General features: G+C 32.6%; 3 protein-coding genes and 1 non-coding gene across 4 annotated transcripts; 2 read left to right on the top strand and 2 right to left on the bottom strand.

Moving 5' to 3' along the window:
* The first annotated feature begins 3,850 nt into the window (after positions 1-3,850).
* LOC104740581 (mini zinc finger protein 3) lies at positions 3,851-4,617 on the top strand. The gene has a single exon (XM_010461226.3). It carries the CDS (start codon positions 4,141-4,143, stop codon positions 4,396-4,398), a length of 258 nt encoding a protein of 85 aa, XP_010459528.1. The 5' UTR covers positions 3,851-4,140; the 3' UTR covers positions 4,399-4,617.
* Positions 4,618-6,293: 1,676 nt separating this feature from the next.
* On the bottom strand, positions 6,294-11,455 carry LOC104740580 (protein transport protein SEC31 homolog A-like). The gene is made up of 21 exons (XM_010461224.3): positions 11,097-11,455; positions 10,942-10,996; positions 10,721-10,837; positions 10,508-10,604; positions 10,388-10,424; positions 10,153-10,279; positions 10,022-10,079; positions 9,843-9,940; positions 9,618-9,737; positions 9,401-9,443; positions 9,185-9,288; positions 8,977-9,104; positions 8,477-8,873; positions 8,274-8,366; positions 7,995-8,180; positions 7,682-7,895; positions 7,523-7,587; positions 7,281-7,412; positions 6,972-7,191; positions 6,622-6,863; positions 6,294-6,515 (listed from the first exon to the last, which is right to left on the bottom strand). Exons 1-21 carry the CDS (start codon positions 11,375-11,377, stop codon positions 6,426-6,428), a joined length of 2,904 nt encoding a protein of 967 aa, XP_010459526.1. The 5' UTR covers positions 11,378-11,455; the 3' UTR covers positions 6,294-6,425.
* A 298-nt stretch (positions 11,456-11,753) lies between these two features.
* Positions 11,754-11,834, bottom strand: TRNAL-CAG (transfer RNA leucine (anticodon CAG)). Its single transcript has one exon. It is a non-coding gene; the product is annotated as a tRNA-Leu (tRNA).
* A 2,311-nt stretch (positions 11,835-14,145) lies between these two features.
* Positions 14,146-15,682, top strand: LOC104740579 (protein PHYTOCHROME KINASE SUBSTRATE 3). The gene has a single exon (XM_010461223.3). The coding sequence runs from the start codon at positions 14,443-14,445 to the stop codon at positions 15,586-15,588; it is 1,146 nt and encodes a 381-aa protein (XP_010459525.2). The 5' UTR covers positions 14,146-14,442; the 3' UTR covers positions 15,589-15,682.
* Positions 15,683-16,026: the final 344 nt, after the last annotated feature.

The raw sequence follows: 16,026 nt of genomic DNA, 5'->3' as shown, positions 1-16,026 counted from the left end.
ATCTCTTCTTCTTTAACCTTTTTCCATTTATATAATCTCTCAAGTTGTACTTTCAGAAACACAATATTGTAGCTGCTAGTATCTAACACATTTACTTCTTCAAAATGGGGTTTCCAGTTCGTCATATAGGAATGGTTCTTCTTCTTGTCATCGCGTTTTCGGTACTTCAAACGGATAAGGTTTCGGGTCTAAGAATATGGGACAGAGGAATGACGCTGCAACTTGAGTTTGTTCATCCTTTGCGTGTTCTTGAAGAGTCTGATGAGTCCTCCTCATCATCAAAGGAAGAAAATATAGATACTAAGCGAGGCTTGGCGCCTTCTCCGATGGTTATGTCTGATCTTAATCAGTCTGTGAAGAGAATGATTGGAAGAGGTTCTGATCCTATACACAACAAATACAACAAATGCTGACATATTATTTTTTTCTAAAAGTAAAAGTTAAGGCTATACTCTGTTTCTGCAGTCTCAGTACTTCTATTTTCTTTCAGTAATCATGTTTTATATAAAAAGGTTAATTTTTGTGTCTCTCAAGTCTCAAGTCTTAATCCTTCATGTGTTTAAGTTTATATTATATTTATATACATTTTTCTTTTGAAACATGTCTTGCGTTATATATTCGTTTGATTTGATGCATTATCATATGAATATACAAGACTTCATTTGTGTGATTCTCTCTGTTTCGGATTGAATTTGTTCGGATTAAACAGATTATTATCACTTTATCAGTATAAACATCAAGCCTAATGAAGTCTTCCGAGAAAAAAACAATCTTCAAGAGTTTTGGTTCTTGAGCCCAAATACAGACAACTCAGAAAACCAACCACGAAAAGTCGTCAAGTGAGCTGGGCTTTATATTTCAAATAAGCCCATTAAGTAATTTGTAGGAGTAGATTGTTTTTTTTGTTCATGTTTAAATCATGAGAAATCTGTACGTTTGTCATAGAGATTTGCTACATTTTAGAAATTTATTTCTAAAACAACACTTATACTAGACGAATTTCAGTTTATCACAGTTATCATATATTGTTGACATATATTTTTTTTTGTTGATGATAAGTAATACACAAACTATGTCGGTTAGATATGGATGCTAAGATGATAATGGCTAAACATTTATGCTGCGAGTCTTAATGTTCATTAATAATTATCCTAGCATAAAAGTTGGTTACCTTCCTCTCCAAATTATTTCCACCATTTCTATCATAGTTTGAATGAAACTGAGAACATGATCATAAAATTTAGCATCCCATATTATCAAAACTATCTAACTTGTTTAATTATGAAGTTTTAAAAACAGTACGACCAAAATGATTGCCAAATTAACTGTTACTTAAAAAGAAGTTAAGTTGATGGAAAAAAGTGGAGTAGATTCAACCCTTCTAACTATAATTCTTTATGTAAGTAATAGTTTGGCAATCATTTGGGCCCTTTTCTCGTGTTGGTTCCTTTTTTTTTCTGTATCTCTGTCTGAGTCTGACATAGTTACCACACACTTTTTGTTTAAATTTATATAATAACTCAAACTCATATTTTATTAGTGCTATGTTTCTAATTTGTTGGTACGTATTAGTGATCATGTGTTTAATTATCAGCAACTGAGTTTGAATCCAGCATATATATAATGAGTATGGAGTATATAATAAATTTCAAATGATTTGGGGTTGTAAGATTTTGGGTTGGCAACTTCACGAGTAGGGCACGGTTGGTGAGAAACAAAGAGTCTTTACACACAAATATTTTAGAACATCCCATTTCTCTATTCCAAAATGTAATAAATGCGGTCTTAACTACTATAGTTGTATACTATTTTTACGACTATATTTTGCTATAACGTGAATGCTTAGTTTTAGTATGTTTAATGTTTTGATCATCATTTTGCAGTGTAATGAATTTAGTTAACACTAATACACTGTATATGTTCATGTTGTTGTTGAAAAAAAAAACTACGTAGTTATTGGAGATGTCAAAAATATAGATCTAGAAGTCAAGAGATTGAACAGGAAGAACTCACCGTGTCTTAATTTTCTACTTGATGAAACAAACATCTTGACACTCTCCCGTGATTTTCGGCTTTTAATTTTCTACTTGATAAAACAAACATCCAAGCATGCATATTTTATTTTTCAATTAAATCATTATGTTTACAAGTTATAGTACTATATAATAATTAAAAATTGGAATTAAGTTGAAACCATTTTGATTTAACCAAAAATAAACTTTGACATAATAAAATGATTAGTAAAAGTCGACATCAGAACTTGTTAATGAGTCTCATATTCTTTTTGTTTGTATGATGCATGACTTTATATTTTTCATTTCTATCTCCAAATTGGATTTTTTTTTCTTTCTTTAGAGATTTGATTTGTTATACTGATACATTTTATAGAAATATACCAAACCGTAGAATCTTCATAATGCCAGAATTCTTAAATTATTAAGCATTGTCGTTGACTCAATATAGTCTACACAAGTTCATAATTTATATACAGAAAACAAAATTCTAGTTTTGATCATTTTTAGGGCATAAGCAATTTATAATCAAATCGCATGGGGCATTGACGTATTGTCTTTTGTGTAGCAACTGGGATCCACATTTGTTGATTCACGTTAATTAATAAGTTATATATGTGTGTTCAACTGGGATAATTTTCATGTGAATTAGCCGGAATTCAAAAAAGAAATATATAATGAGATTATGTCAATCCAGGCGATTTGGGTAAAAAAATATATAATTCGTAGTTCTGAAAACAGATAATCTTACTTTTATTTTTGACTAATTATATATTTTTGCGAAACAGTAAAACGCTAAACTAACATATATACGTGCATGTACGTGAGAGTGAGATGATGTAAAAAAAAAAAAAAACAACTAATAGTATATGTGTAACAAGCACATCAGTTCTCATATTTTTGTATTACGTGATGACATGACATTGTTTGTAAGATATTGCATTAGCAAATAATCAAATCATATAAATTAGAGGGTTTGCGTTTCTCTTTTTTTTCTTGTTTTTTTAATTAGGGTGTGTTTTTGAAAGTAAAAAAAAAAACTCAAGTATCTCTGAAACAACCCCGAAATCATACTAGCTAATTATTATAAGTCATTTAAATACTAAAACTAGATCGAATTGAAATCCGAACGCAGTGAGTCATCTTTAACCATAAAACAAAACTTTTTATCTACTGATTTTTTTTCCTTTTTTTAGATATTTGATAGATGTTTTTTTTTTGCTGAACTATGTTTGATAGAAGTTCATTATAATAATAAAATAATGTGATTGATAATGCGATTATACTCCAACAATCTGTCAATGTCTATTGCTTGTGGGAGCATGTCCCTTGGAGTGACTCGGATACGCATTTATTTTGTTTGTTCAATTATTTTATTTATTTCATGAGCTATATACTAGTGGCTACCATTTAAAATGGTTTTCTAATAAATTATTTCTCCGATGAACTAAATGATTTAAGCGAAGCAAATGCACGTGAAAACAACGGTACAAATAAGGCTGATTTCTGAGTTTTATGTTTAAAAAAAAAATTGGAATTCTAATTTAAATACTACTCTTATATTAAAACGTAGATTTTACTCGTATATCAAATTTTTATCGTTGAGATAATAGTATACTATTCAAAATTCAATTTCAAAATCTTCAAAGATTTCAAAAATATATCACTCCATTCGAACCTTCAAAAGAAAATGGTTTACATATATATATATATATATATATATATATATATAGTAGATATCTAGATCACTAGCAATCCTATCTTACATTCTGCATCATTTGTTATATTGTTGTACTTCTTACGAAACCTATTTTTACCCTTATAAACCTAATTATTCCGAAGTCTTTGTCTTTACCAAATATAGATAAATTTCACTTCTCAATGACTTTTGTTTTTTAAGCGACTTTTCTCAAATGCTTCGGCAAATCCGTCTACAGTGCAGAGATATAGTCAACACTCAACAACCCTATTTATATGACAAGGGATACAAAGGCATCTACAAGTACCCTTTTACTTCGTATCCAAATTAAAAGAGTCTTTTTGATAATTTCTCCCACAAAACAAGGTCACCTAGAGAAGAAGAAAAAAAAAGAATCTTAGGGTTTTGGGAGATCAGTTTCCAAGGAAGATGAAGAAGAGGCAAGTGGTGGTTAAACAGAGAAAAAGCTCTTACACTACGACCTCTTCTTCAAGCAACATCCGTTACGTTGAGTGCCAGAAGAATCACGCAGCTAATATCGGCGGCTACGCAGTTGACGGTTGCCGGGAGTTTATGGCAAGCGGCGGTGATGATGCTTTGACGTGTGCTGCTTGTGGCTGTCACCGGAATTTTCACCGGAGAGAGGTTGAGACGGAGGTTGTTTGTGAGTATTCTCCTCCGACTTAATGCAAGCAACTAATTAACGAAGATAGCAAAAAAGAAGAAAGGAAAACCAAGAGAGGTATTGATTATTTTTAATTTAAAAAAAAAAACAAAGAAAAAGGAATCTGCTTGTATTTGATCTATTGATTTATATTAGAGTTTGTATTCATGTATGTATATGGTTATCGATGTATATTCAAATACTTACATTAACGCCGATCTATATGATTATTGATTCGTCAATCTTGATGTGATTGAGTGTTATATACTTCATTTATATGTGTGCCTATATTTGTCTAATTTAAGAATACATGTTAAAGATTTGCGTTTTTTTTTTTCTTTTTTTTCTTTCGGATCTTGCTTTTGTTTCTAATAACTGAAAACATGTTAAAGACGATGTTTAAGATGTTAAGTAGTCTATTTTAGAATACATCGAGCCGTAGATAATTTTGGGGACGGATTCTGAAGACGTACGTAAAGTAAACCATTAACCTCCCAAAACTTAAACTAATTATAATTATCACATTTTGAATATTATAGTTTATATTTGTATCATTGTATTTTATGCTAATATATTAAGGATATATATGTATGCATGTAGATAATAAATATTTCTTATCTGAAGGAGAGGAATCCTTAAGAGCACTTGCGTTGAAAGAGATGAATCCTTAGGAACACTGGCTATCTCTTTCAATGGTTATTCACTTATTCTTAAGAATTAATATATTTGGATGTATATCTATATCGCACATGTACAGTACGAAGCATATGGTCAATGACAGCAACAGAAAACGGGGATGTACAGACTTTATAAATTGATACTTAAAGAATAAGCAACCTAAAGCTTTGGTCTTATATATACTTTTACTCTATTGAACTTTTTCATAGTTACTTAGCTAGATACGATCGAGAGTTGTTTTCTTGTTGATGTTTAACTGTTAATTATTTTTTCTTTTCTTTTACTAACGTTACATTTAAAAAAAAAAAGGATATTAGTAAATGAATTAGTATACAAGTACTAAATCATATGTTCTTTCCCTTTGTCTCTTTCTCTTGAATATTCGGCCCACCGCTATACTGATACATACAAAAGATTCCGATTAAATATTTTTGTTTAAGATAAAGGTTCAAGTAAAATTATATAATATTGATCCATTGAACTTAAACTTAATGTCATTCCCTGTCAAACAATTTGGAGATCGTTTACAATGTTTATACTAAGAATATTATAAATCGAGTTCATAAACATATTAAAAATTAATAAAGCCTTAGGTCATGTGTCAAATACTCAAATGCATCACTTACTTAAAATAATTAACAGACGCTCTAGTCATTATCTTTCTTTTTCTGTTGCAAGAAAAGATCATGATGAAGGTTTTTTTTTGTTTGTTATGTTTATGTTAAAAGTAATTTAATTTAAAACACAACGGCCCACAATTCAAATCATGTTATCAAATCGTTTAGGTTCATGTTTTTCAATTCGCTCGTTTGAAGCCATTAAAGATTAAATATATATCACAAAGCAATACAATACCACCAAAAACATATTCGCTACTTTTGCTCTCAGCTAAGTGGCCACTCGAATTTGTTGGAAAAGACCACTGTAGTCTTTTTATTACAGTAATTTAAATTTTTAATATACCTTTTGGAGCATACACATTGTGATTTCGTGATTCTCTGGACATTTATTTTACCATATATGTATGTTAGTAACTAAAGTAGGCCAATAACTAAAAACAGAGTTGGGGCATATTTGAACCTTCTGCATAACGAAACGTTTAAGAACTGTATTCGAACCCACGCCAACCTTTGTCTTATGAACTCAGGCTTCCTACGTTGCTTGCTTGGCTCTAAAGTTTTCTAAAGCAAATGCTGATTGTCTCGAGGATCCAAAATCGGAGAGAAAAAAACGAGATCTCTATGTAAATAGAATTAATGATTAATTTTATAACTGATTTGGTTATAAGTTTATTTCTCGCAAGGTCAAAGCACTAAGTACATATAACCTAGCTACTACTAAGTTTATACCCCGGACAGATAATATAAACATTTCACTGCGCATTTTGTCTTCCCTTGATCATTTGCTTTAGTGTTGGAAGACAAAAGTTGCACTCTTCCCATTCGGTGTTTGTCATACACACCTGTTCAACAACAACAACAAATAACAAACCAAACTCTTATTGATACAACAGTTATAAATACGGCAGAATGCAGATTACCAAAGATTCACAGTACACCACTTTTTACCTGTATCTGTAAAGCTGCACCGAAATCATGTTTGTCTAAAGCTTGACAGAGATGAGCGAGTTTTTCAGCAGCGTTCTTTGAGATGTCCCCATTATTTAGTTTCACAAACAGAGTTCCTAATTTCCTTGAGTTATTTTCTATCTCACGCTTCTTGGTAGGATTAGCTCGTGAATTACCTCCTAATGGTTCATATATCTCTCTAAACAGCCTTGTCAATGTAGCCACAATAGACTTCTGGTGGGCTGGATCGTATCATAACAATATCACGAAGAAAACAATTTTGATCTTAGTAAAACTTTTATAGAATAAATAAACCACATCCAATGACTGATGTTTTACAGTGTATATACCTGGTACATTGGAAGTATCTGCGGTCTCAACGGTTGGTGGTGGTGGTGGAGCTACTACAGGTGCTGGTTCAGCTGCTACCTGCTGTGTTGGAGTCATAGGTCTCATTGGTGGAGCAACAGTTTGTGGAATCTGAGCGTTAAGATGTGGACCAACTTGTGAAGGGATGGGTTGATATGAGCCAGGAACAGGTGGAACATTGTATGTTGGGTTCGTGGATCGCTGGAGACAGAGGTCTTACGGTTAGTCAAAAAGCTAACATGTGGAGACAAATAAACTAAAGAAAATGGAGATGGAAGTGAATCACATACAGGAAAATAAGAAAAATCCATGGTATGCTGCTGATATTGGTCCGCGTTGTTTAGTTCTCGAGGAGGATTCAAAGGAACAAAAGTAGTTTTTGATGGCTGAGCATTGCTTATTGGAGCTGGAGGAAAATATTTCTGCAGGAAAAAAAAACATAGTAATTAAGGTTTGGACCATGAAAGTGATACATATAAGCAAAAACCAAGTAGATAGCAAAGTATGTTTTGTTCCAAGTCAAACAGAAGACCTTTTGATATGGCTTGGAGATTTCAGGCGCCTGAGTGTTTTCTAATGCAGACGGGTTACTAATTTCTGCAAGAAACAATATCAAACACTTTAGCTAATTTCATAATGATAAGTCTCTCTTCTAAAGCAGATTAATCAAAATGTGTAGATGAATACAGACCAGGTTCTGCGTACAGAGCAATCCGATTCCGCAAGATTGAAAGGTCGGATGAGGAATCACCAGAGTCAAGAAATTTCAAGAACTTTATCGCGGTTGCAAGAAGTCCTTGACTGGCCAAAATCTCAGCATAACTCTCAAAGAGTCTGCGTAGAGACGCGCTGAATCTCGTGTTTCCAGTTGCCAAAGTAAGGACAAGCGTCTTCTCCATAATATCCTATTTTAAGGAAACAGATGTAAGAAGAAAGAAAAAAGGTATGAACAGAGAAGTTCAAAATTCAATATTTGTGTAAATTATATATAATTCAATTCGCACTTGAACACGCTCAGCATAAGATTTTCCAGCACTTTCGTTTTCAAGGCTCATTGACCAAATGTCTACTGTTTTATCGACATTCCCTGCACAAATGTAACATAGAGTTGCAGCCAAAGTAAAACCAGTAGCCATCAATTTTGAGGCTAGAGCATCACAGAGGCTTGTCCATTCATCTCCTTCTGCAAACTGTTTTATCAATATGAAAACCAAAATTCCATTAGAGGTAGTTAGTAACATCAAAACGTCTGGGAGGAAACATTTTAATTTCATATAGCTTACAGTGCAGATAAGAGCAAGAGTTTCTTTCCAAGATGTAGGTGGTCTTGTATTCACAAGGGTCATTAGATCCTTTTTCATCATTGCAGAAACAACCTGAAACAAATATACATGATAGTTGTCCTATTTTGCAAACCAACAAGAATATAAGATGACACTCACCAACATATCAAGAAAAGTTGAAAGCATGTAAATATATAGAATACCTTCATGTAAGGTGCATTGCTCATCTTCAGATACTTATCAAGGGTACTCTCCCACAATGTTGTACCACCAACATGAGCAATAACTAAAGCATCAGCCATCTTATTTGCAGAAAAACACTGAGCCACTGCTTTCTTGTAATCTCCCACAATCAATGAACGTTGGATGGCATCATCAACTGTTGGATCAGAGATTCCTTCTTCTTCTTCTTCTGGCATTTGTTGTTGAGTTTGTTCTACGTTTTCAGAAGAAGATGTAGCATGAGGCTCACTAACAGTTTGATCCGTTTCCTCAGACGATGAACTAAAGCCTAGATGGGTACGCAACTCCGACTTTGCGGTTCCATCCTCGCCAAGCATGATTTTTAGCAAGCCCCATGTTTCCTTCTCCTCCTCGGAACTGCATAAACAATGTATTGAAACATAACGGAAACTTATGAGTTTCTGTTTACTTATCTAAGGATGAAGTGATAAGTTTCAGTTACAGCAAGACATAGACTAACTTGGTCTCTTCTGTTTTCTTCTCACACAAACCCCTAAGTGAACTCTTCTCTCCATTTTCTATTGCAGCTTCAAATCTAGAAATTCGATTCACCAAACTTTGTTCTGTGGCCAGGCTATGCATAATAACCTGCACATGACATAAGAGTCAATGAACTGAAGAAAAAAATCGGGTAAAACAGAATAATACAATGTTCTCTGTAAACTCACCTCAGATGCATCATGAAGATTTTTGTTAAATGAAACTAGCTTTCCTCCAAATCCAAAAGAAGCACCAACCTGTCGTTTCCACCATTTTGGTGCTGTTAAAGAAGCTGCATTGAGAAGATGGAATAAGAAATGATGTTGGTTCCGATGCTCTCAATTAAGCAAATGATGCATAGAATCAACATATTGTTCAGCAAGACGGATCATGAAGGACATTACCAGTATCTAGATTGGTCACCTCAGTATCATAGCTGCTGCAACACTACATAGATACATACTGTCATAAGTTTATTTTCATTATATAATTAGGAAACATAAGGTGTAGTGTTATAATAATTAAAAACCATGGATTCATAGGATAAGTATTTGTATAGGTCATATATATTATTCAGACTGATAAATTTCAAACACCAAAGCAAAATTGGAAAGAGAATACCTCAAGGTTATAGATGCCAATTTTCCCATCAACTGAAGATGCTGATATAACTCCAGGTATCTTTGGATACCAATGAACATCAAAATTGCAATTGCCACCAATAGGTAACTCAGCCACAATCTGACATAAATGGACAAAAGATTCAATTAATTCAGATAAAGTAGGTAGATAACTAAGGTATGCAAGCTAACATCGAAGCTATATCAAATTTAATTGTGTCTTCACCTGTCCTGTCTTTGTGTTCCAGCAAATAGTTCGGTTGTCTTTCGCACAAGTAAGTAGATACAAACTGTCACTTGGACACCACTCCATTGCAATCACACCTGTTGAATAACCACATGTATCACCACTATGTTCCAACAGTAATGATAACAACAATTCTATGGTAAAGGAGATGGAGATACCTCTTTGATGGCCAACAAATGTGCGAACAGGTGACTGTAGATACCTTATGTCCAAAAGCTGATAGGAAACACCTTTAGATACAAATCTAATAGCCAAAATTTTGATTTAACTTGAACAAACAAATGATTACCTTAAGATTTGTTGAACTGTCTTCATCTGATGCGACCATGATCTGATTAAAATTATCAGGGTCCCATTGCAAAACTGAGCACCGAGTTGGACCTTTAAATCTGTCCATTGATCCGAAATTTTTGAAGCTGTTGATTGGATAATGGGCCATATCATCAGGTTCTGATATAAGTAGAAGATCACAAAGGGCTTCTGAGATATAAAATTTAAAATAAACCAAGATCTCAAATACTTACTCTGTTATAACCTTCTTGTTGTTCACATCCCATATCACTAAGGAAAAAACAAAAGATCAATTTTTAGCATCAACCTATCATAGAAGGAAGAATAAATAAAGAGAACTTTGATATTCTCACCAGTAGTCCCATTATATGAGGTAGATGCTAAAACATGTTGAAACTCTCTGTTCCACGATACCGAAGAGATTTCCTCTTGCATAGAAGAACCAGTACCCTTTTCAATATCAACACACGTAAAAAAGTGCAGTGGATCATGAGTCTATCATATATAGCATGCAATGGTTATGATAAGATAGAGCAAGAACCTGAGCTATATGTATGGTTGCGTACCCTTAGATAATGAGAAGGCTCTGAAGGATTTGCTAAATCCCAAACGCAAACTGTACCATCATCAGCCCCGGAAGCAAGTTTATTTGGGGACTTGACATTAAATTCAAGACCACGAACCTTATTACAATACAAATGTACACATGTCTTGGAATTAAGAAAAAGATAAAAACATGAATTTATGAGAGATTGAGAGAAGAAAAAAAGAGATACAACAAACTCACATGTCCTTGGTGTTTTGAAAGATGTCTAACATGCTCAATTTCACAAGACTCAGAACTAAATCAACAGATACATCTAATCAGTATCAATTCTAAACAAGGCTAATAGATAGAGTTAAACTTAGGGATAAGAAAAGAAAAAAAAAAAAAAGAATCACCGATTTGAATTCCATAAACCGATATTTCCATCGACGAGTCCACCGGCTATGAGACCATAACTTCCCCAAGCGAGTCGAGTAAACCGTTCAGAGCTTGAGCAGTGACCTACAAGTTTTAGATCACGATCGTTGGACCTAAAATCAAGTTCGAAGATCTCCAGATTGGCGGATGAACTAAACGACAGATCTACTGCTCCGGCCATGGTTCCGGTTGCCATAAACGGAGCTTCCGGTGAAAAGGCTACGAAAGCAGATCTATCAACCTTATTTATGCAATCCATTGTAACAGTAACAAGAAATCAACGATTTGGTAGAGAGAACACAAAAAGAGACTTTGAATTGGGGTTTTCGAATGTTGCAAGACAAAATTTATAGTGGGGCTTATATAGTAAACGCGTAAGGGTATTCTCGTAATGTTCTCCCTTTGTGTTCCGTTATCTCTACCATTAAGAACACGACACGTCGCTTTTTTTTTTTATGTCTCAATTATGTCCAAATTTTTGAGGCCTTGTCTCAATACAACAATAAAATTAAAAAATTCGGAATAAGATCGTGTTTGTAAGGCCCAGTGGATCGTTTAGGGCCTCTAGGCCTTATACGCTATTAGACATGTGCTTTTAAAAAAATATTGAATAAGTAAAATCAATCGACTAAATATGTCAAGAGTGGGATTTGAACCCACGCCCTTTCGGACCAGTACCTGAAACTGGCGCCTTAGACCAACTCGGCCATCTTGACTTCTGTATCTCATAATCTACTTAAGTTTCTATATACCAAATAGCTGTTTGTTTTCTAGATACCCCTTCGACCGCATTTAAGTTCTTCGCTGAACAAACAAATCCAAGAGACCAAGACTATATGGTGTACTTGTTGTAACAACCAGAACCATGCATATTGCGTTTTCAGAACTAAAACATTTTGATCCACATATGTAACTTTGATGAAAAAATGGAGAATCCCAAAAATGTTAATATATTTGGAGTTTTATTATTCTAAAAAGGACAATAATTATGATACTGAAAAGATATTTGACGTTGCCACTGCCAAACTTTCCAGCATACGTCAAGGCAACTTATACTTGAATGTGTGATGCATATTTGTTGCAATGCAAAATCTTACTAATATTCAAAACCAATCTTTCAACCTATTTATTACGGAACAATTGGCATAACAATAAATACCCAAGCAGCTTTAATTCTCTCTCCTCTTTGTTCTACTTCCACATATATGTACCACTTGTCCTAACATTGTCCACATCTTATTTAATTTTTATCGTGGATAAATCCAAGATAATATATAATTCCATATAACGAAATTAATTATTTGATGATTGTGATAATTCGAATCATTCTTCGATCGAAGACAAGGAAGCTAGAAGAAACTGTATAGTAGTGCTGAAAGGTCAAACTCGTAATGCTCATTTTGGCTTCATCTACTATTCCTGTAACCATCTTGGAATAACATGGTGATGACTACAGTCTACAAGTGAAATGAATAGTAAATCTCTTATATAGTAAAACCGAAGTACTATAGACTATATAATTTTAATAAATTGGTTATAAATAGTTTATAGATTAATTGGTTACAAATTAAATAGTAGATGCAAATTTAATTTATTTCCGAAAATCATAAAGAGAATATTCTAAATAATCATTTGATATCATCTAACTTACCATATTAATTTATATTATTAAATTATTCATCCATATTAAAATCTTTTGATATCTAACTTAACATATTAATTTGTTAATTATCATTATATTTCACCTCTCATTTTTATATATAAGTATATTTTGTGAAACAAATAAATTATCTATTATTTATTATAATTAAAAAATAGTTTTATTTCCGGATATACTATAATTTAAATTTTTCAAAACAAGTATAAATTGTTAAATCTATAAAATATTCAAGCTTTAGTAATATTATTCTTTAAAAATAATATCTATTTAATTAAAATTTTTACTGAGTAACGGATCAAAATTTGAATATTTTAATTCAATTTCATATTTTTTGTTGAATTTTATAGTCTTATATAATATAATAAATTTTAAATAATTTATTTTAAAATCCTTTTAAAATATTGAAACTTGATATAAAAGTTAGAAACTATAAACACTCTAAATTGATTTGTTATTTATAGCCATTTCAATAATATGTCACTATAATATGAAAGAACTTCAAGAAACCAAGTATATTAAAACAAAAATTATAACAATATATTAAATTACTCATAATATAATAACTCGCTTTTTAAAAACCAAATTTACAAAATTATGTATTATAATGACAATCAACTCATGATGTTGAATATACATTGTTGAAATAATTTCACATACATAAACTAATACAACATATTAAAATTTTATTTTAAAATATAAAATATACAAATTTTTTTATAAAATAAAATTTAATCAGTGTTATAGCACGAGTACTTATCTAGAATCATTAACAATATAAAACTTACAAAATATGTGTTTTTTTTCACACCATCATATTTAACATATGATTTTATTGCATAATGTTTTATCCAATTTTTTTTTAAAACAATCACATAAATTATATTATATTTTATATAAAAATTATAATATAAATAAAATGAATTTCAATATGTGGTTTAGCACGGATCTTAATCTAGTATCGTAGAAAAGGTAATTAAGTAGCAGAAAACTTTGAGAGGAAAAAAATTTCTACTGTAAATATTCATGACTACGTAAAAGAATTATTATTTGTAACCGAGAGAGAAAATAATATAAAATGTTAAGAATAAATTATTGCAATTAGTATTAAATTATTAACGTTTGTTTTGGGAATAATCAAATAACTAATATTTTATAGCTTAAACCTAAAATACAATATCTAAGCCGTTTTTCATTTTTCAGCCAATATATATGTTCGTAGCATTAAACAACCTAAATTATTTATATAAATTTTAATATGAACAGCTAACTCCTACTTTAATCAAACGAAAATATTTGTTTATACGATAATTCGCTGAATCAGAAAAAAACCTGATCTAAAATACCTTTACAGCTTTACTCACTTTTTATTTCAAAACTCTTGTTTGTCGAGAGAGTAAACAACATAAATTTATCTTTATTTAAAATCAACTTATCATGACTTGGCACCATTTCCTCCGCTAATATTATTTTTCTCTATATAATAGTGAAATTCATCCTAATAAACACCAACCATCATTCAGAAAATTTTCTCTCCGCAAATCTCCCATCATTTCTATAGCTTTCTTCTTCTTGTCATTTCCCTTAAATCCTTTTTGTTGGATCTTTTGTTTTTTTACCACTTCATAAAGTAGTCACTAAACAACATACATACACACACAATAGAGATGGATGCTGAAAAGAAGAGTGCCCATTTTCGCCAAATCTCAACTTATAAACCACAACTACTTGTCCTTTCCTCGATCAAAGAACACTCTTCTTCAAAAATCTCAGACAAACCCAATATCAAAGCTTCCGTTGCTGATGTTGACGCGGAGATTGGTGTTTTTGGTGCAGAAAAGTACTTCAGCATGAAGCTAGATCATGTTGATTCCATGATGGATATCACCAAGCAGCACAAAAAGGAAAACACACAGGATCATCCCCATCCTGATCCTCATCCTCATCCTCAACTGACGAAAACGACGTCATCTAGATCAAGAACAAGCCGACATGGGACTCCAAGTGTAAGATCTGAGTCAAGTTACAACAGTCAAACCTTTCTCATGAGGATTAGCAACAACAATGACAATAAGCAACGGAAAACAAACGAGACAAGCATCTCTTTTGGTGGGTTTAGATGTTACGGTCCCTGTTCCGGGGTCAAAACCGTTAATAAGGACCAAAACATCTCCGTTAAAGGTAGAAATTCCGACCGAGATTTCGTAGCTTACGACGCAAGAAAGCATAACGACAAACCTAGACTCCGTTTTGAAGCCAAGAAAATGGATTATCACGAGCCAGCGAAGATTCCATTACCTATTCAAAGGACAGATATCGCCATGAACCTCGAGAGAAAGCTCTCTCTGCTTACATGGGATGCAATACCAAACCAGCTTTCTACCAAGAACAACCATCACAACAATGGTAATAACTCTTCGATGGGCAGCAACACGCAAGAGGAAGAGACAGCAAGTGTAGCGAGTTCAGATTTGTTCGAGATTGAAAACATAACGAGCAGTGCCTATGAGCCGAGTGAGGCTAGCATTGGATGGAGTGTGGTGACGGGAAGTATGGCAGATCAATCGGTGATTTCGGATTTCGATATGGTGAAGAGGGTCACGAGAAGTGGTCCGGTGGTTAAAACCAAACCGGTGATTGCTGACAAAGTCCGGTCGGGTGGGTTTTTGTCGGGTTGTAAGAGTCACAAAGCTGTTTCGGTTGTTGATAGTGTTAGAAAACTGAAAGAAGCTGCCAAGGTTGATCATCATGAGATGTCTCATCAGAAGAAGTATAAAACTGAGATCAGGATTCAAGACTTGAGCTTTCTTTAATGATTAATGTTTTTGTGTGTGTGTTTTAACTAGTTTTCGAATGTTTTTTTGTAATATATATTCGTTTGTATGCTAAAGATTTTGATTTCTTGTTTTTTTTTTTTTTTTTTTTTTAAATTATAAACCTCTAAAATAATGGTTTAAAGAGAAAAATTCGACGGACAAACAAAAAAAAAGTGTGAAATTTGTGAGTATTATGGACCTCTACTCAGAAAACCAAATTAACCACAATAAAACAAATTAATTTCACCTCAGTTTTTGTAGTCTTCGACCACCGTACAAATTATTACATAATTAGGTTACTATATATCTCGCTCTTTGGAGTACGATTTTAACTGTTGATTTCTATTATACCATATTTGTAACTTTTGAGAAATCGTTATGATATACCTATATAATGTATATCATTCTGCACCACATGCGTCACCATATCACATG

Source organism: Camelina sativa, chromosome 14, assembly GCF_030686135.1.
Source record: "Camelina sativa cultivar CO46 ecotype springtype chromosome 14, ASM3068613v1".
Lineage (NCBI taxonomy): Eukaryota > Viridiplantae > Streptophyta > Magnoliopsida > Brassicales > Brassicaceae > Camelina > Camelina sativa.
Note: the sequence above shows the minus strand (reverse complement) of the source record. Positions and strands in the feature narration are given on the sequence as shown.

Excerpts from the sequence above, each read along its gene's own strand:
- LOC104740581 (XM_010461226.3), top strand. The coding sequence starts at position 4,141 with ATGAAGAAGAGGCAAGTGGTGGTTAAACAGAGAAAAAGCTCTTACACT.
- LOC104740580 (XM_010461224.3), bottom strand. The coding sequence starts at position 11,377 with ATGGATTGCATAAATAAGGTTGATAGATCTGCTTTCGTAGCCTTTTCA. Across the intron at positions 10,997-11,096 it reads GGTTTATGGAATTCAAATCG|TTCTGAGTCTTGTGAAATTG; the intron begins GTGATTCTTTTT and ends CTGTTGATTTAG. Across the intron at positions 10,080-10,152 it reads ACAGTTCAACAAATCTTAAG|CTTTTGGACATAAGGTATCT; the intron begins GTAATCATTTGT and ends GTTTCCTATCAG.
- LOC104740579 (XM_010461223.3), top strand. The coding sequence starts at position 14,443 with ATGGATGCTGAAAAGAAGAGTGCCCATTTTCGCCAAATCTCAACTTAT.